The 21,232-nt window shown below is 40.7% G+C and overlaps 1 protein-coding gene across 2 annotated transcripts in view; it reads left to right on the top strand.

Moving 5' to 3' along the window:
• The window catches only part of TESPA1 (thymocyte expressed, positive selection associated 1), a 34,853-nt gene extending 16,559 nt beyond the window's left edge, over positions 1–18,294 (top strand). For both annotated transcript variants that reach the window (XM_008003539.3, XM_073020843.1), the window contains exons 4-11: positions 57–106; positions 726–779; positions 1,535–1,571; positions 1,815–1,913; positions 4,005–4,213; positions 4,707–5,518; positions 6,683–6,782; positions 17,258–18,294. In XM_008003539.3, coding sequence (XP_008001730.3) covers positions 57–106; positions 726–779; positions 1,535–1,571; positions 1,815–1,913; positions 4,005–4,213; positions 4,707–5,518; positions 6,683–6,781 — 1,360 coding nt within the window. In that variant the 3' untranslated portion in view covers position 6,782; positions 17,258–18,294. The remainder of the gene's footprint in view (positions 1–56; positions 107–725; positions 780–1,534; positions 1,572–1,814; positions 1,914–4,004; positions 4,214–4,706; positions 5,519–6,682; positions 6,783–17,257) is intronic.
• Positions 18,295–21,232: the final 2,938 nt, after the last annotated feature.

Here is a 21,232-nt window from a genome sequence, read left to right as displayed (position 1 = left end):
AGCTCCTGGGAAAATGTAGTAAGTGACTTCAACCTATAAGACTGTTTTTGGTTTAGATACTCTGAAGAAGGACTTTCTGAGGAAGCAGGACAGTTTATCTACAGTGGTGAGTACAGGTTCTGTCCTTCTGTTGTTCTTCTACCTGGAGAGTGACATACCTGTGCGTGTGTGTATGTGAGTGTTTATGTACATGTACATGCATAGGCATGCAAAAGAGTACCTGAGTGTTCTTAAACTGGCTGCAAAACACTGTTCGTGGTCACAAGGCTTCAGGAAATCCGGAAGAATATGCTGGCTCAGAGCCCACAGGCTCACTAACAGTCATAGGCTATCTTCTGCTAGGGGTTGCTCAGATAACAACCACTGCTGTAGGATAAGAACTTTCATAAAGTTCTTATATATTTTATAATATGTGTTTATATGGGTGTGAGTGCACACCCCCGTGTGTTTGCTGTTTGGCAGGGGATTATGTACATAACTATGTGATATAGGGGAAAGGTTATAGGTGAATGTATGTATGATTCTTTCTGAATCAAAAATGAATATGACTTCTGAGGTGGTATATGTACAATAATTTGACAAACATGTGGATATCTAGTATGATTATGTGGTTGTGCAAGTCTAGTCTAAGAGCATATAAAGATGTTCGTGTATGCAGGGGTGTGGGTGTGCATGCGTTATGTTCCATCCTTATTTTCTGTGACCCTCACCTGATTATTGGACAGGCTTCTGCAGCCATGGGACCAGCTTTGAAGATGACTTGACCCTGGGAGCAGAGGGTAAGTGGCACAGTTCTCTGAGGTTGGGATGAGAACGGGATATATATTGGATGAGTTTTGGATAGGATGGAAGTGCAAAACTTCAAAAAGAAACAGCCCATCCCTGGGGTCTTATCTATAGGGAAAGGGCAGTCTCATTATTATCTAACGTAAAATACAGAAGGCATCACATGCCCAGAAACACTTCCTCATCAGCCTATCATGACTCCTACTGGTTCACCATTGGAACTTTCCTTTGACCCCGGGACAATGACATATAAAATTACTATAACATTTGCTGCCCAGATATCTTTAAGACTGTTTTCTGTACAGAAACTCCAAACAAGTTTGTGCATTGGGTGTCAAATAGAGACGATACTTCAGGAGGAGAAAGGCATCAGTAAAGAATGAAAGCACAGCAACCTACCAGGGTCTCCTGGGACCTGTAAAGACTTGTGTAGGGGAACAGGAACACTAGCCAGGAGGACCAAATGACTCCATCCTTTTTAGCACAGAGGGGCTCTTGCCTAGACATCAGTCATGGGTCAGAAGTTCAGAGGCTTAAGGCCAGTTACTCTCTGGCATATCTGTCCTTATTCCAGAACTGTGTTAGGTAATCTTGAGGCCCCAAGAAGTACAGAATTCATGGGGTCCAGCTAGTCTGTCATAGTGACAAAAGGAAACGGAGGGGACTGAGTTTTAAGTTCAGAGGGGCAACGCAGGTGATTTTCATTTTCCCTTCTAATTTGTTCTTTGCTTCTCTGTTTCTTGTCCAGCCACACTACTGGCCGCCAATGGCAAACTCTTCTCCAGGTAAGTATTAGGTTCAGCCAGGGCAAATGATGTCTCCTTTAAAAATCAGTGAATTGGGGTAGGTCAAAGAGATTAAAATAAAGACCTAAAGATTCACATTAGAAAGTGAGACTTTCCAACGAACAACGACTGCATAGACTAAAAGGTACCCATCAGGGGGTGAATAAGCCCAGCAGGGATTCCTTGAAGCCAGGGTGCAAACTGGAAATAAGATTTGTATGACATCAGCTTTGATCTCTGCAGGAGTTTCCTCGAGACAGCCAGGCCTTTCCAGCTACTTGATCTTGGCTGTAGTTTGGCTTCCAGCAGCATGACTGCGGGGACCAACAAGACTAGTTCAAGGTAGGTACTAAAGTTTGTCAGGGTGGAAGGGTGGAGAAGATGAGAAGCATAGGAGAATAGAACCAAGAGCCATGGCCTGTTTTTTCTCAGATATCTTACTGGAGCTTTTATGTACTTTTACTGCATACTTGAAACATGTGACCATATTTGTTTCAAGAATTGTGAAAGATGCAGAGGAGTCTTCTCAGAGCTGAAAACTATGTGCAAAATATAGGTGTCTCCTCCCACTGAAACTTGTACCCAGGAGGTACAGTATTGGTACCATCACAGTTCCAAGACTCAGAGTAGGTGCTCGGTAAACAATGTATTGATGAATTGACTAATTTGCTGATTGAATGAAGCAATAAAATATTAATTCATTCAGACATGTAGACCAGGCAATGACTGTATGGAATTTGAAAAAGATGAAGCAGCACTATTCACAATAGCAAAGACGTGGAACCAACCCAAATGCCCATCAGTGATAGACTGGATAAAGAAAATGTGGTACATATACTAGGCAGCCATGAAAAGGAACATGTTCGTGTCCTTTGCAGGGACATGGATGGAGCTGGAAGTTGTTATCCTCAGCAAACTAACACAGGAACAGAAAACCAAACACCACATGTTTTCACGTCTAAGTAGGAGCTGAATAATGAGAACACATGGACACAGGGAGGGGAACAACACACACTGGGACCTGTCAGGGGGTTGGGTGAGAGGAGGGAGATCATTAGGAGAAATAGCTAATGCATGCTGGGCTTAATACCTAGGTGATGGGTTGATAGGTGCGGCAAACCACCATGGCACACATTTACCTGTAACAAACCTGCACATCCTGCACATGTACACCAGAAATTAAAATAAAAATAAAAATAAAAAAAGAAAAGATGAAGCAGACAAATAGCTTGGCCCCAGGAGCTGAATGATTTAATAGGGTGGGCAAAATATACACACAAATAACTCTTTAAAAAAGATGAAAAGTCTGGAAAACTAATATGATATAATGAAAATTATCTGAAATTTGAAGTCAAAATTTGAATTTGAGACCTGGTTCTGATACTTAAATTTTGTCACATGACCAGGTTTAGTAATTTATCCTCACTGAGCCTTAGTCCTAGTTCATACCCTAGTTCAATTTAATCAGAATGTCTGGAGATGGGATTCAAATATATGCATTTTTAAAGCCTGCAAAAGTGGTCGTTACATGTAGCCATGGTTGAGAAGCAATGATCCAGTTTTATGCCCACAATTCACAGATAGGGAAACTTAGGACCATGAAGATAAAAGCTGGCAAGCACAAGAGTAGATCCAGGGATTCTGACTGTCCAGCTATTAGCTAAACAAGATGCTCCCTATTTGATCAAAAAGCCCAGAATACTTTCTGAAGAGAGTGATAGTGATTATTCAAAGCCTCAAATAACAATAGCTTCCCTTAGCCTCACTGTTTGAAACACAATTACTAAGCTCTAGTGTCACCCGGGTTGGTGGAACTCCGATTTAGACGTAAATCCAGGTTGATACGATACAGGGAGAGCGCATGCATGCGATTTTCTGTGACACAGGACTTCTGTGCTGAGAACAGGCTAGAAAGGAGCATACCTCTCAAAATCAGGTTTTGGATGTACTTATTGATTACTTTTTGCCCTGAGGTCAGGAATAAAAATGTTGACCTTCAGGGGTTCTATGTTTCTTACACATTCATTGCTTAGGCGTCCCACACAAAAACCACTGGGGCAAGTCGGATGGCAAATTTGGGAACTGAGCACTTAATGATTCAGCCATGAAATTTATTTGTATCTATACTGCTCTTCATTTTTCAAAATCCTTTCATATTTACTTAAATTTTTATCCATCTGCAATAAGTTGTTCAAAGTACTGTTCTAAAATTTTATTCAGTTTTTATAACTAGGGTTGGATTGTAGTTTCCCTGTTTCAAACAGGTAATTTAGATTCAGAGAAGTGAAAGCTTTTCTCAAAGTCACAGTGAAAAGCAGAGAAATGAACAGAAAAGAATTTCAGTCTTCTGACATTTTTATTAGATAGTCTGATGTTCTGAATTAACGTATGTCTCAAAATTGTCCCTTATTTACCCAAACTCCCTCATTTCAGCATCTCAGAGATTCTCGACAAAGTGCAAGAAGATGCAGAAGATGTCCTCTTCAGTCTGGGCTTTTGCCAAGAGGATGACAAAGACACTTCTCGGATACCTGCCCGATTTTTCACCACCCCCTCTCAGGCCAAAGGCATTGATTTCCAGCTCTTCCTGAAGTCCCAGGTGCGGAGGATTGAAATGGAAGACCCCTGCCTCATGCTGGCCAGTGAGTGTCCCTCCCAGACACCTGCTCTATTTCCCTTACCCTTTAGGACTCAGTGGCTTCAAATTCTGCTTTCTCTTGGTTAGCTTTGACCCTTTGCCTATTGTGTCTATTTCCTCTTATGTTGTCTTCAGTGAAGATGGAGAACTCTGTCTGATTCTTTCTCTTAAAGAAATAGCCTTCAAGAGACTTCAGGCCATTACTGCTTCCTTTAGGCCTTCTTGCCTTTTGGTGAATCGTATCAGCATGATGTCTATAAACCTTATCCCTCTTTTTTATTTCCCAGTTGGAATATCTCCATGGAATGGGGTGTCAAGAAATCATGAAATTCAAGAAAAAGAACCCTGGGTGTTAGAAATCTAAAAGGGAGAAACACTAGTAGGAAAATTGGAAGCTTCTCCTTGAATTTTGAGCTTTGGGGAGCCTTCTGAAGGGAGAGATTTAAGAAAATTTGCTGTTGAACCCCAGACTCACCATCTTTAACTCTTTTACCCAGGCAGGTTTAAGCAGGTGCAAACACTGGCTGTCACAGCTGATGCCTTCTTCTGTCTCTACTCCTACGTGTCTAAGACACCCGTCCAAAAGTTCACACCATCCCACATGTTCTGGAATTGCAACCATCCAACTGATGTGCCATCCATCAGGATTCTGTCCCGAGAGCCTGAACCCCACTCACCCAGAGACCGCCTTCGGAAAGCCATCTCCAAGATGTGTCTGTACACATGCCCCCGAGATCGGCCACCACCACCCCACAACACCCCCAGAAAGAACAGTTTGGACGAAGTTGTGTTGGAAGTGATGGACAAAGTGAAAGAAGAGAAGCAGGTCCTCCAGCAAGACTCTGATTTGGGACAATTCTCACAGGAAGATCCTGTGCCCCCTGTTGAGGGTGAAAAGCTGTCCACTTCTCCCTATCCATGTGTCCTCTGCTGCAAAGAGGAAACACAGCAGGGGATGTCCACAGTGCTAGCACCATCGCAAACTCTGGATTCGAACCCCAAGGTACCCTGTTGCACACATTCTCTGCCCATAGAAGATCCACAGTGGAGCACAGACCCAGCTCAGATAAGGAGAGAGCTGTGTAGTCTACCAGCCACCAATACAGAAACCCATCCAGCCAAGGATGAGACTTTCTGGAAAAGAAAGAGCAGAGCAAGAAAGAGCCTGTTCCAGAAGAATCTCATGGGCAGGAAGGTTAAGTCCTTGGACCTGTCCATCACCCAGCAGAAATGGAAGCAGAGTGTAGACAGACTAGAACTGCGTCGGTCTTTAAGCCAGCAGCCACAGGACACTTTTGACTCGGAGGAGGTAAGTGGGTTGGAGGTGAGGGAGAGACTGGCAGAGAAAGGCTGTAGATTCTTTCCCAGAAGATGAAGGGTTAGGACCCTTGGGGGAAAAAAAACCCAGGCTTCCTGTCCTAGCCAGATATATACTTTCTGATTTGAATTCAGGTTTAATATACAGGGAGAAAGAGAAAGAGGCCTGGTTTCCTAAGAGCAGTCAAGTTTTCAGAGCTCCTTTGGTAATACTTACCTGATCTGATTGCCATTTAATGTTCTCATTAAGTACACCTGTCATTACCATTTGCTGTGGTCCTCATAAGATTACAAATGGAGAGCAGTTTTACACAAAGCTAACCACTCTTAAATAAAATAAATTCTCCCTTACCTTGACAAATATCTAACCATAAAGACCTAGAAGTCCAGATTTCAATCTAGGATTCTCAGACTCTTAGGACTTCTGTGCTAGAATGTGACAGTGTGAGCAGAACCACTCCCCAGCTCCTGACCTGTCCCCTTCTCTTCCCATGCCCAGACCTGTCCTATACCATCAGGGACCTTGCATGCCCATGTTTGGTCACCCGAGCCTGCACATCCAAATGCCACAAGCTCCCACCTACACAAACAGCCATCAGTCATCATTTGGGCCTAGGTTGCATACAATACTGGAGAGGTCAGCCCTTGAGAGAACAGTCATCAGTCAAAACCAGCGCACGTTCCTGCAACTGGCTTGGGGCCATTTGACCAGCAAACCTTGTGATTCTGGGTAACCAAAGAATGTTCTAAAACAAATAGTGCAGGACACATGGGCACATTATGTAAGTCCACCAACTCTTTACATTGTCTAAGTCCACCAACTCTTCCGACCCTCTAAAACTCAGAACTCCTCTTGCCTGGGTCTATGGAAGGTACTTCCATGAAGTATTGGGATCTCTTTAAAAAGCTTTTAAATCCTTGCCACAAAAGAAGCCGTGATTATTTGAAATATCATTTGCATGTATGTCACATCTCCTTGAATGTAGAGCCACACCTCAGCTCCTGCCTTCCTCATTACTGTGTCTCTGACACCACAGAAGAGGGTGTCTCTCAAATACACTCAGCCTCCTTCCCCTACAGCTACCTGCCACCTGCACCTTTCCTTACCCCCTTTCCCCCTTGGCTCTGGCTGAGTTCTGTGGGATCTTGGTTACAGGTGCAAAGCAACAGTGAAGAGGAGGAGAGTCAGAGTCGCTGGCCCAGCAGACCCAGGCACCCGCCCCACCACCAGACTTTTGCTGGCAAAGACTCGTGAAGTAAGTGGGCGTCTCTCAGGCAGTTCTCAAACCTGGCTGCACGTTGTAATCAAATGAGGAAGATTAAAAAAAAAAAAAACCTATAATAAAGGGTCCCACATCCTGTGGTTCTGATTAAATTGGAAACCAATGACTAATTATTTTAAGCTTCCAGGTGATTCTATTATGGCTGGAAAATACTTCTCTAGATCAATAATGCTCAGGCTTTGGCAGCCACCACAATCACATGGAGGGCTTGTTAAAATACAAATGACCGGATCCCAACTCCCAGAGTGTCTGATTGAGTTGGCCTGGATAGAACCAAAGAATTTGCATTTCTAAGAAGTTCTCAGGTGATGCTATTGCTGCTGGCCTGGTAATCACAGTCTGAGAAATGCTGTTCCTGAGACATTGTGTAGAACTTTAATATTCAAAATGTAGTCTACAGATACAAGCAGCATCAGCATCCCCTGGGATTTTGTTAGAAATGTGGACTGTCAGCCCCTACCCCAGACCTAATGAATCACAGTTTTACCAGGATCTTTAGGTTAGATAATTCATTGCATATTGAAGTTTGAAACGCATTGTAGTAGAAGTTTTGTAACAGGTGAGGACCAGCCATGGCAATCAATATCCCAACACCTGCTTTCAGCTATGTTCTAATCAGCCCACATCATTGGACTCGGCAGACTCTTCAATGTACCTCCCAGTCGTGCTCATTTAGGGTCTGATCTCCTTTCTGCAACTACGGTCTGATGAGCATAGCTCTCCCTCCCCTTGTCAAAGCAGGAAATGAATTTCACACTGTTATTTATTGCAGCTAAAATTTCTTTCCTCCAGATATGAGTTTTTCAGTATTAATTTTCTTTCAGAGGTATCTCTTATACCTTTCAATAGTTTGACCAGTAATTTATTATTTAAACTAATGAAAATTAGTCTTCCTGTAGTTTTAACCACCCATCTACTACAACCACAAAGAAAATGATATAAGGGATAATGGTATTTTCCCCAGATAGTATAAATTAAAATCTTTTTTGAATTAAGTAAATAAATCTTGCTTAGAGATTCCTTTGTTTTGGATATCTGGGTACCATTTTCTGCATTTTCTAGTCCAATTGTTTTCTTGGTTAATACTCCAAAATATCAGTGGTACTTGCTCAGACACACAAATATATTTACAACTCTAACTGTTTTAATTCTAATTTTCTGTGGTTTTAGGAATCTAAAACTCTTCTTTCTCTCTTACCTACTACCAACATCTCAGGGTATATGAATCATATGTATATACTTAGTCACCCACAAAAGAGGTAAATAGCAGAAGGCATCAATATGTCATACGCACTTCAGGAAGTTTCAGATGGTTTCAGTTGCTGGTTTGGCACGTCAGGAGTTGGAAGTGGTCACTCTGCCCAAACAATAAGTAAAAAGCTGAACAGACTGAAAAATTAGTAACCGTTCTAGACCCATCAGAGAAGTGGGTCACAGGGCAAACCACTTCCCCTCAAATTAGAGAATGGGCAAATACAAAGATTTATGACTTATTGGAGCAAAAACTGCAAAGCATAAACTCCCCCAGCAATCAGAACCACAGTAGAGAATCCGGACAATAACCGAGGAATTACTGGATGCTCAGCATGGACCAGTCTGAGAAATAAAAACTCTAGGGAGACCCAGTCATTGGGAGGCCCCTTATTTCTGGGAGTCTTACTTCTAGGAGCTCAACTAGGTTCTCACAGGAAATACAGGAGAAAAATCCCCTAGTGTTTCCAACAGGGGACAGGAGAAAGGAACCATTTTGAAATGCACCAGAGCATTCTACCCCTCTTAACAAAGTCTTCCCTCGGGAGAAATTAGATACCAAAAACCTAACCGGATGAGGTTTTATCAGAGACTAACCGACCTGAAGGAAGGGAAACATGCAACTCCAGCCTACTCTAGCCAACCCATCCCATCAAAGGGGACAGAGAGGACTGAGAAGCACAGATGAGAGTCACAATCCAGAGGCACAAGCTCACTGGAAGACTCAGACCTAACCCTAAGACCATGAAACACTTCCTTTCTCCCTAAACCTTACCACCACATTACTAAAAGCCTATTTACATCAATTTCTTTTACTCAGTACATCGTGTCTAGTTATTAAAAAAAAAAAAAAGACATAGTAAAAGGCAAAAACAGGTTGAAGAAACAGACAAAACATTAAAACCAGTCTCAGATATGACAGGGATGTTAGGATTAGCAAACTGGAAATTTAAAACAACTCAAATGATACGGATTCTAATGGATAAAGTAGTCTGTGTGTAAGAACAGATGAGCAGAGAGATGGAAATCCTTAGAATAAAAAATAAATGCTAGAGATAAAAAATGGTGTCACAGAAATGAAGAATGCCTTTGATAGGCTTATTGGTGGACTGGACATGGCTGAGGAAAGAATCTCTGAGCTTGAGACTATAGCTATAAAAACCACCAAAACTTAAAAGCTAAGAGAAGAAGACTGAAAAAAAATAGAAGAGAATATCCAAGAAAGGGGACAGTTACAAAAGGTGTAACATATGCATAATGGAAATTCCAGAAGAACAAGAAAGAGAGAAAGGAATAAAAGAAATATTTGAAACAATAATAATTAAGAATTTCCCCCAAATGAATGTCAGATACCAAACCACAGATCCAGAAAGCTCAGAGAACACTGAAAAGAATAAAGACAAAAAAAAACCCCAAAAATCTACACCTAAGCATGTAACTTTTAAACTACAGAAAATCAAAAATAAAGGGAAAAATCATAAAAGAAGACAGAAGGAAAAAACACATTACCTATAAAAGAAGAAAGATAAAAATTACATGCAAATTCTCAGAAAATGTGTAGTGTATACCCCACAAGTAGGTTCTTGCCAAGAACTGAATATACTCTAAAATGCAGCACTTTGCTTAAGTGTCGTTTGTCCAGCAGATGTCAGGCTTGCACAAGAAAAATGCCAAGATGTTCCACAAAGCAGGCTGTGTGCAGGATTTATATGGTTATACACTTCTGGGCAATCTATGCAACGCCCAGAACGCAAGTTCCTCTCACAAACCTGTCCCAACTTTGTCTAAAGGTTAGTATTTTAAAATATCAGAATTGAATTGCTAGGGAGAAAGTATTGCTAGGAGTCACACATTTCCAGTACCTAACTAGATTCCATTTTCTGCCTGTGATGGGGCTTCATTACAGCTGGAGAGGTAATGGTTTAAAATGCTGTATTTTATTGATTCTAAGGCACACATTTTTCCACATTTTAACATCTCTGAAATTAGGTTGTGCCTTAAAATTCATAGTGTCAGCCAATTTAGTTGTCTTTATTTGCCTCCTTAAGTGAAAATGTAAAATAATTACGAGTCTTACAAAAGATAGTTTATCATAATCAATGAAATAGAATAAATTTATAAATTAAATACACTTTTTCTCTCAAGTAAGTTAGGAAGATATTTTGTAGAATTTTTTTCTATAATTACCTGGAAAAATAAGAGATCTCTTCTTTCCTGACACAGTCTTTGGCTGAGGAAGGGGTCACAGTAGTTCCCAAATTTTTCCAATGTCCTGTACATTTGTTTAGCCGTCTTTTCACAAAGCTATAACCTATTTCTCTCAATCCACTCCTCTATTACCCTTTAAGAAATCTCAAGAAGAGGGGAGAGCTATAGCAACAGCTCAGTACTGCCAATATTAAAGCCTGTGTGATAAATATGGAAGGGGGAAGTTCACTCACCACAATCAAAGGCAGAGCTAAGTGGGATAATTTTTTCAGTTCTGCTGGGAAATAGTCCCACTTCTCCCTTGTTTAGAGTCTGTAATTATTTCCTGGAGATTAATGATCTTCCATTATAATGTCGTTTCAAGTCCCAGGTATTAACTACTACTTGTTAGTAGTGGATAGGAAGTGGTAGCAGCACTCAGCCAGCCACCGTGTAGCATTGTGCAGCCCGTGCATTGCCCAGAGACACCCAGCTGAGCAGGCAAATGGGAATTAGAATCCCGCCCTACTGAGCTTGCCATCCAAAAACTCTAGGGCTTTCATCTTCTAAGAGCGAGATCCAATTTTTTCTAATTCGTTCACATAACGTGAGTCCCTTTCTGTAATTAGCACAAGGGTACTGCTGTGGTTTGAATGAATCCTGCAAAGTTGATATATTGGAACCTCAATCCCCAATGCAGTGCTGAGAGGTCAAACCTTTGAGAGGTGATTGGGTCATGAGGGCTCTGTCCTCGTAAATGGATTAATGTCACTATTAATCCATGTGGGAGAGGATTCGTTATCTCAAGTGAGCTTTTTATAAAACCAAGTTTGGCTGTGTCTTGTTTCTTGCTCTCTCGTGCTCTTCCCCCTCCATCTTCCACCATAGGATGATGCTACAAGGAGGCCCTCACCAGATACGGGCTTTTAACCTTGGATTTGCCGGCTTCCAGAATTGTAAGAAATACATTTCTCTCCTTTAAAAATTGCCGTATCTGTGGCATTGTTATGGCAACATGAAATGAAGTCAAACAGGCACCTTTTCTATTGAAAGAGGACCTTGACTCCCAGCCAACAGCTTTCTTCACTTGCCACCTTCTCATTTAGTGTCTGCTTGGAAAGAGGTTTTAATCTTCCTCCAAGTTCCTGAGGAAGGATGACCCACACCTTTCCTCATGATTTCCACCATGCTCAAAAATGTCAAATTCACAGCTCTTTCTACTGGTTTCCTGTGTTGACATTTAAACCACTTGACCTTTATCATGCTTATAAGAGGCAGAGTCAAGGAGAAAGTTTTTACATTTTGTTGTTCTTTTTGTTTCTTTTACCAGATCTGAGGTAGCACAGGCCAATATTTATTCTCTTTGTGAAGTGACCATATCTAGAGGTGGAAGCTCATTTTTTTGGTCAACCCTGCTGGTGACAGCAGAAGAGACAGGAGGGACTGGGGGGAATGTTCATTCAGAGCACAAGACAAATAAGAAAACTAGTTTGAGATACTCCCAAATGGTGGGTAACTCAAAACACTATCTGTTTTGTGCTTGGTGGAACCTATGTAAGTTGGGTAGCTGCAGTCTTCTCTTTGATGTAAGATGGTTCTGTATGATAATATTACCAATAACAACAAATATATGTAGGTGTTACTACATAGCAGACAGAATCCTTAGCACTTATGGGTATTAAATCATTTCATCCTATGATATAAGATCTTTCATTATTCCCCATTTTATAGATAATGATACTGGATATAGTTATTTTTATATCAAAATAAATTCTGAAGAGGGACTGTCAGATGTGAAGTGTAGGAAGAGATTAGACAAGGCGGAGGGACAGTGGGAGCACACCATGAAAATGTGAATATTTTTCCACCTCATTTACAATTCTTACCAACATTGTTTTGCCTCTGTTGGGAAAATATAATTAAAAACAAAATCTCCTCCCACCCCAGGAAATCACTCCACAAAGGTGCAAAAGAAAGAAAGCAGTTTTATTTTTGAATAAGCATTGAAGCAGACTATGATATGCATTACAGAACATCCACTGAACAGATTGCAAAGACAGAACGAAATCTTACCCTTGTACGTAGCCAAGCAGATACAACCCATTACATGGCTGTTGTCAAATAAACAATACTTTGTCCTCAAGTAAGAAGACTTAACAGAATCATCTGTGGCTCACAGTTCACCCTAGACTTGCCTGGTAATTGGAGTGGCCATCTGTGTCAGTCAAGTGGCTTTATGCAAAGAAAAAAATTAACTTCTCATATTTTTAAGCCAGGAAGTGGTTTTGCAAGTTAAAACAAAGTGCTTAAGTTAGACGCCCACCTGCCCATGGAGACTGGAAGAGAAAGGTTCTATCTTCCTTGATAATTACATCTCAAAGGGATGGTTGTCAACCTTTGCCCATTTTTTAATTGGATGATCTATTTATTTGTTTTGTTATTAAGTTGAAGACGTTTCTTATATATTTTGGAATTATCATTTATTGAAAGAAGACATACAAGTGCCCAACAGGTATATCAAAAGATTCTCAATATCACTAATCGTCAAGAAAATGCAAATCAAAATCACAATGAAATATTACCTTAAATGTGTTAGGATGGCTATTAGTAAGAAAAAAAGATATGTGTTGGCAAGGATGTAGAGTAACTGAAACTTCTGTAAACTGTTGGTAGGAATGTAACATGGTGCAAAGGCTATGGAAAACAGTACTAAGTTTCCTACAAAAATAAAAAGTGGAACTACCATATGATGTAGCAATCCTATTTCTGGGTATTTATCCAAAAGAATTGAAATCAGGATCCTGAAGAGAGATTAGCACTCCTATTTTCACTGCAGCACTATTCCCAGTGACTAAGATGTGGAAAGAAACTTAATGTCCATCAGTGGATGAATAGATAAAGAAAATGTGACATATATATACAGTGAAATATTATTCAGCCTTTAAAAGAAAGGAAGCCTTGCAATATGTGATGGCATGGATGAATCTTGTGGACATCATCTCTCTATATAAGACTTACATAAGACAATATTTCTGAAAATGCTCTACAGTATAATTACTAGAGGCTCTTTCTACCAGAAGGACTGTGTAAAGTAGTGTGGATGAAGCCGGGACCTCCTCTTCTCTGCACATCCTCAAAAACAATGCTTACATTGCTTTTGATGTGAATGTTGACACCTGAAGTTGTGTGCCTTGGACGCGTTGGAAGTAGCCTTGGTGATCCATTTGAACTACAACTTAGAAAATGGGGATTATGCCGTGCAAATAGAAATTATCTTTCCGCCTTCCACAGCCAAGGAAAGAATGAGACAGTATAGACAAAGGGAAGACTGAGGAAGAGACAAGAAGATACAGCAGTCTTCTTTTGTCTATGGTTTTGCATTTTGTGATTTCATTTACCTGAAATCCATTTTATACTTGAATGGGCTCAGGAAAAGAAAAGGACTTAACAAGATCATGCAACTAGTTAGTATCAGAGCCAGAACTAAGGCCCAGGTCTCCTGAAATTCAAGTCAATGCCATTTTGATCACAGCATATGGCCCTGATTGAGCAGGAGTTTAGGCTGTTACTGTGGATCAGGGCAATCCTCACTATCTGTACTTGGATCTGACCTTCATTTACTGTGTGCCTTGACCCTTTAAGCTAAGTAGCAATTCTCTCACTACCTTTGTCACCACTGAAATGTACTTGCCTTCTTGTAAACTCACCAGCAAGAGAAGCATTATACGGAATAAACAGAAATGTTCACAGGATGCTTTGAGCACATAGTTTAGTGAAAAACATGACAAGAAAATCAGCAGTTATTAATACTTTTCATTAAATGCCATAAGGACCAGAAATTAACCTCTCAGAAGATGACATTACTTTTTTTAACGATGTGTGTTGGCAAAGATGTAGCAAAGGTAAGTCTGGACAGATGCGTCCAACATTGAACAGGGAGAAGGTGATTGAGGAGAGTAGAAAAAGGAAAAGCAGAATATTGATATTCTCGGCAGAGAGAAAGATAAGTTAAAAACCAGGTGAATGGAATACCACATTGTGTTCTGAAACTACACCTTATGCCTAGTGGGAGAAAGGGGATGTGCTGGAGAAAGATCAAAACTGAAAATAAGAAAGATAAATAGAAAGGAAGTTATAAAACAAAGTCTCCTGTGTTATTTTAAGTGTTTTGATTTAGTCTAAGATAGGAACCCACTGAGAAATTTACAAAGGAAGTGATGTGATTAAATTTGTCTTTTAGAAAGATGATTCTGGCAGAAGTATGGGAGATGGACTGGGTAGGAAGCCAGCGGAGTAAGGAAAATAATTTAAGAATCGACTGCAGAAACCTAAGGAGAAATGTGATGATCAGAAATAAGCTGAAGGCAGTGGGAATGGAGGGGAGGATGAGTGAGTTTCTGAGATATTTAGAAGGTAAAATGTCTAAACCAGGACCGATTAGACTTGTGTTTGGGGAGGAAAAATGGAATAAGGAACAGAAAGAAAGATAAGGCATACAGGTTTCCTCTTGGGTGATTAAATGGATGTAAATATCATTTTATTAAGAATGAAGTAAAATAGGAATAACACTTTGGAAGGCAAATATATTAAAGTGTAATTTTCAAAAAGGTAAAATAATGACTCTCATGCAAATGTAGATAAACATGTTCAAAGACTTTACTCAACTCATTAATTACTAAAGGTACCAGCAATATGCTTGACCTGGTCCAAAGACTATTTGAGAAGTCAGTTTATACAGAGAGATAACTTAATAGATTGCCATATTAGATACAAAACTGGTTAATATTCAATAACAGCATAAACTTTATCTCTCGAATTACTGGTTCCACTGGATGGAAATTCTTTGCATCTCTACCCAACATAAATCTCTAAAGTAACCTCTGCCCTTGCAAAATTGTAAAATAGCAGTGTAAATAGAAAGTCAAGATTAACACTGTACTGAAAGAATATCTAGTTATCTTGTTTGACTATTTAGAAAAAGCTGATGAGTTCGTATCTGACATGGTGAGTGTAAGGTACTTCTAAAATACTATAAAAAAGAGGCCCATGTTTTCATTGGTTTTCTGTTGCTATAATAGAACATTACAAGCTGGTTATTTTACTTTATAAAAGAAATGTATTTACTACAGTTCTGGGAGCTGGGAAGTCCAAGGTTGAGGGACCACATCTGGTGAGGGCCTTCTTACTGCTTCATAACATGGCAGAGAATATCACATGGTAAAAAAGCAAGCGCATGCCCTCTCAGCTCTCTCTTCCTCTTCTTATCAAGCCAACAGTCCCATCATGGGGCCTCAACCTGATGAGTTTATCTAATCCTAATTGTTTCCCTAAAACCTCACCTCTTGATACCATCACGATGGCAATTAAATTCCAACATGAATTTTGGAGGGCAAACTCAAACAGCAATCCATAAGGCAGTTGGATAAAGGAATCTAGAAATTGAGATTTTTGGAGTTCAAGGCTTACTTATAATAGGTGAAGGCATGAGGAAAGATAGCTTACCCAAGAAAGTATGCAGAATCAGAATCTGAAGTAAAAAAGAAACTTAGAAATATTAATATTTAAGGATTTATCAGGAAACAATGTATATAAAGGAGTAATATTGATTAGAAAAAAAAGTTGCAAATAGAAAACAAGTAATGTTTCTCTCAAGAAGGAGGGTGTAGTCTTCAGTAACATTTATCATAAAACATCCAATAGGAAGGAGAATGCAAAGATACCATTGTATTTGTGACTAGATAACAATTACTGACCTTGATAAGAATATTTTTATTTGGGTGACAAGACTTTAAAATATTAATATGAAAAGTGAGGAAGAAATGATGAAAAGAAAGTAGGTAAATAATTTTTTTCTAGGATGGGGAAAGTTTCAGCATACAGTAAATATTTCCCTGGAAGGAAAGAATCAATAGAATGGGAAAGGCCATGGTTTAGGAGGGAAGGGATTGTATTAGTGTGTTCTCACATTGCTACAAGGACCTACCTGAGAGTGGGTAATTTATAGAGAAAAGAGGTTTAATTGGCTCATGGTTCCATAGGCTGTGCAGGAAGCATGGCTGTGGAGACCTCAGGAACTTTCATTCATGGCAGAAGGTGAAGGGGAAACAAGCACATATTCACATGGTCAGCAGAAGAGAGAGAGAAGGGGCAAGTGCTACACACTTTTAAACAACCAGATCTCATGAGAATTCACTCACTGTCATGAGAACAGCAAGGGGGATATCTGCTCCTATGATCCAGTCACCTCCCATGAGGTCCCACCTCCAACACTCAGGATCACAATTCAACAGGATATTTTGGTGGGGACACAGAGCCAAACCATATCAGGGATGATGATGGTGTGAAGTCACTGGAACTGGGATGAGATGAGATCCAAGGCACTTTTGGAGGGTGTAGCTAGCCATAAAGTAGTGTGACAGATATTTCTCTGAGATTAGAGGAAAGACAAAATGAAAAAAAGATAATGTGTGTCAATACAGTTATATTGGTCATCTGGAGAGGAAGTCAAGAAAAATTCTGCCTATTTCTTTCTCTCTTTTTCCTGCAGGGTCATTACTAAAAAGTGTGAGTCAGGAAAAGAATGGTAAAAATTTGAGAATTCTACTATGGGGAAAAAACAAGAGAAATAATTATTAATAGAAAATGCATTGCTAGTTGAATAGGTGAATAATGTTAGACTCATTTCAAGGTGCAGAACATGAATTGATAGTGGTTTAGTGATATTCTCCAACAGTGCTCAGCAATCTATACAAAAGAATAAAGGTATAAATATATGTTTTTATAAGTATTAAACAGTAAGAGGTAAATTCTTGCAGGAATCTCACCTCATGATGAAAAGAGCAGAAACCCTAAGTCACATGACTCTGCTGCTGCTGCTGCTAATGACTTTAAATATCACTTATAATACTGAGAAACATTTCCACAGCTGAGGTATGAAAATTCCTACTAACCTCAGTACCCAAAGTTGTTTCAAAAATGCATGATATGTATCTTTTTTATTCCCATTGCAGGCTTTCTCCACCACCACAACAGCATGTGGTCTGACAGAAGTAGCTTCACAGAAGAACCTAATTCCAACCTCTTGCAGGAAACTGCACTGCCCTCAACATCCAGCCCCTACACCTTGGTCCTCCAAACCCCCAAATTCTGCAGGAGAAAGGCAGCATGGTACATGGGAAAGAAGACCAGACTGAGTGATTTGGAATCTACATCCTAATGCTGCCACAAGCTGCATGCACAGAAAAAGACCTTAGGCACATCGTTTCATTTCTCTGTACACTGGTGTATCTACTATGTATGTATTAAAATATATAATACGGACCACAGTAAACTGAACAAAGCCTTAATTTTCTCCCAAGCTTTGACATTGCCAAGGGCAGTTAGGAGACTTCAAGATCAAGTTTAGGGGACAAGTTTGTTTCTAGTACTTTCAAAGGGCCCAAGCTAAGAGAGGAAGGACATCTCACTTTCTGGCTCTAAAAGCATGCTTCATCTCACAGTAGGATTCCCTCTATACCTCTGTTCATCCCTGTGTTCCTAACTAAATTCCAGAAAATCTTCCACAACACCAGAGTCCTATCTTTCTTCTTGAGACCTCCTTTGAAGAAATCAACTTGGAGGCTCCTCCTTAAATCCAGTTTCTTTCTCTACCCAAAATTTTGCATCTTTATAGAAAAAGAGATAAGTAAGATTCAGAGTCTCTTCTCCTAGCCATTGTGGGGGAGGAAAACACTATTTCTGCTGGCAGAAAACAATACAAATAATTTTTTTAAAATCATGGCATGTTTTTAAAGCTAATTAACAGCTGTAGTTTGCTTTGGAAGTTAAATGTTTTGTCAATAAACAGGGCTTGAGCACATGCAGTGCTCTCTTAGGCAGTATGTGGTTTCAGAGCATCTTGGACACATTTCTCCCCTGAGAAAGTGTTAGTATTAATAGGATGGGAGAAGTAAGATATATGCATTTCCAGAAGTGTATTATTTGGCTGCCTAATAAATTATGAGACAAAAAAAATGACAGGAAGAGAGGGACTTGAGGGAATTTGAGGGAAATCATAACTAAAAGTGAAAAGGAAAAAATTACACCAGACATGATAAACAGAAGTTGATTTTGTTCTGATGCTGTTGCCAGCATTAGGGGAGAAGGCACAAACTAAATCTGATACCTAGTGAGGCAGAGACAAAGGGCTAGGGTGGAAAAATTTTAAACCATCTGTGTTTACTAATTCGCCATACCGAAAGAAAAAAATGAACTTTCTCCTATTAAGATAGTTTTGCAATTTGGAAAAAGCCCCCATTCCAAGTTTCCTACCCTTCCCACCCACAGAAACAAGGAGACAGGGGCACAACCTTCCTTGATGTTTGCATTTCAGAGGTGGTTCTCAGGTCCTAGAGAAAGATATTCCTGAGTTGTAAAACTGGAAAGAAGCTGTGAGAAGATTTACATCTCAAGAAATAGAAAGAACTACCATACATTTTTCTAAAGCAAATATTCTTAAGGGAAGTCAAGGGCCTGGAGTCAGGAAGAAACCTATCTGGGCAAGCTGAGGGGAAAGTTAAGGCTATCTTGGTCACGAGAGAACAGAAAGAGCTGAGAGTATTTCATTTAAAGAATGATATAGTCCATTCTCACACTGCTATAAATAAATACCTGAGACTGGGTAATTTATACAGAAAAGAGGTTTGATTAGCTCATAGTTCTGCAGGCTATACAGGAAGCACAGCAACATCAGCTTCTGGGGAGGCCTCAGGGAGCTTTAACTCATGGAAGGCAAAGTGGGAGCAGGTATCTTACATGGTGTGAGCAGGAGGAACAGAGAAAAAGGGAGGTGCTAACACTTTCAAATGACCAGATCCTGTGAGAAGTCACTCACTATACAGTACCAAGGGGAGATGGTGCTAAACCATTAATGAAAACTCTACCCGGCAATCTAATCACCACCCACCAGGCCCCACCTCCAACAATGGGGATTACAATTTGACATGAGGTTTGGGCAGGGAAGCAGATCCAAACTGTCAGGCCTCTGAGCCCAAGCTAAGCCATCATGGCCCCTATGACCTGCACGTATATATCCAGATGGCCTGAAGCAAGTGAAGAATCACAAAAGAAGGGAAAATGGCTGGTTCCTGCCTTAACTGATGACATTACCTTGTGAAATTCCTTCTCCTGGCTCAGAAGCTCCCCCACTGAGCATCTTTTGACACCCATCCCTGCCCGCCAGAAAACAACCCCCTTTGACTGTAACTTTCCACTATCTACCCAAATCCTATAAAATGGCCCCACCCCATCTCCCTTTGCTGACTCTCTTTTCGGACTCAACCCACCTGCACCTAGGTGATTAAAAAGCTTTATTGCTCACACAAAACCTGTTTGGTGATCTCTTCACTCGGACGTGCGTGACATTTGGTGCCGTGACTCAGATCGGGGGACCTCCCTTGGAAGATCAATCCTCCGTCCTCCTGTTCTTTGTTCCATGAGAAAGATCCACCTACAACTTCTGGTCCTCAGACCAACCAGCCCAAGGAACATCTCACCAATTTTAAACCGGGTAAGCGGCCTCTTTTTACTCTCTTCTCCAACCTCTTTCACTACCCCTCAACTTCTTTCTCCTTTCAATCTTGGTGCCATCCTTCAATCTCTCCCTTCTCTTAATTTCAGTTCCTTTCCTTTTCTGGTAGAGACAGAGGAGACACATTTTGTTCATGAACCCAAAACTCCAGTGCCGGTCACGTACTTGGGAAGACAGTCTTCCTTTGGTGTTTAATAACTGTGGGGATGTCTGCTTGACTATTCACCCACATTTTAGAGGTGTCTAATCATCGTGGGGATGCCTGACTGGATCCTTCAACCTTAGTGGCAAGCACCATTTTCCTGGGTGACAAGCACCCCCCACCCCTTCTCTCTGTGTCTCTACCCTCTTTTTTCTCCAGGCTTGCCTCCTTCACTAGAGGCAACATTCCACCCTCCATTCCTCCTTCTTCTCCCTTAGCCTGTGTTCTCAAGAACTTGAAACCTCTTCAACTCACACCAGACCTAAAACCTAAATACCTTATTTTCTTTTGCAATGCCACTTAATCCCAATACAAACTCAACAATGGTTCCAAATAGCCAGAAAACGGCACTTTCGATTTTTCCATCCTACAAGATCTAGATAATTCTTGTCGTAAAATGGGCAAATGGTCTGAGGTGCCTGATGTCCAGGCATTCTTTTACACATCGGTCCCTCCCTAGTCTCTGCTCCCAATGCAACTCATCCCAAATCCTCCTTCCTTCCCTCCCACCTTTCCCCTCAGTCCCAACCCCAAGCATCACTGAGTCTTTTCAAACTTCCTTTTCTACAGACCCATCTGACCTCTCCCCTCATCCCCAGGCTGCTCCTCCTCAGGTCACTCCCCACCAGGTTGAATCAGGCTCCAATTCTTCCTCAGGTTCTGCTCCCCCATAATCCTTCTATCGCCTTCCCTCCTCACACCTGGTCCAACTTACAGTTTCATTCCATGACTAGCCCTCCCCGACCTGCCCAGCAATTTCCTCTTAAAGAGGTGGCTGGAGCTAAAGGCATAGTCAAGGTTAATCTCCTTTTTCTTTATCTGACCTCCCCCAAATCAGTTAGTATTTAGGCTATTTTTCATCAAATATAAAAACCTACCCCAGTTCATGGCTCATTTGGCAGCAACCCTGAGATGCTTTACAGCCTTAGATCCTGCAAGGTCAGAAGGCTGTCTTATTCTCAATATGCATTTTATTACCCAACATTAAATAAAGCTCCAAAAATTAGATTCTGGCCCTCAAATCCCACAACAGGACTTAATTAACCTCGCCTTCAAGCTGTACAATAATACAGAAGAGTTGTAATTACTTGCCTCCACTGTGAGAGAAACCCCAGCCACATCTCCAGCACACAAAAACTTCAAAACACCTAAGTCACAGTGGTCAGGCATTCCTTCAGGACCTCCTCCCCCAGGATCTTGTTTCAAGTGCCAGAA

Source organism: Chlorocebus sabaeus, chromosome 11, assembly GCF_047675955.1.
Source record: "Chlorocebus sabaeus isolate Y175 chromosome 11, mChlSab1.0.hap1, whole genome shotgun sequence".
Lineage (NCBI taxonomy): Eukaryota > Metazoa > Chordata > Mammalia > Primates > Cercopithecidae > Chlorocebus > Chlorocebus sabaeus.
This window is presented reverse-complemented; position numbering and strand designations above follow the sequence as displayed.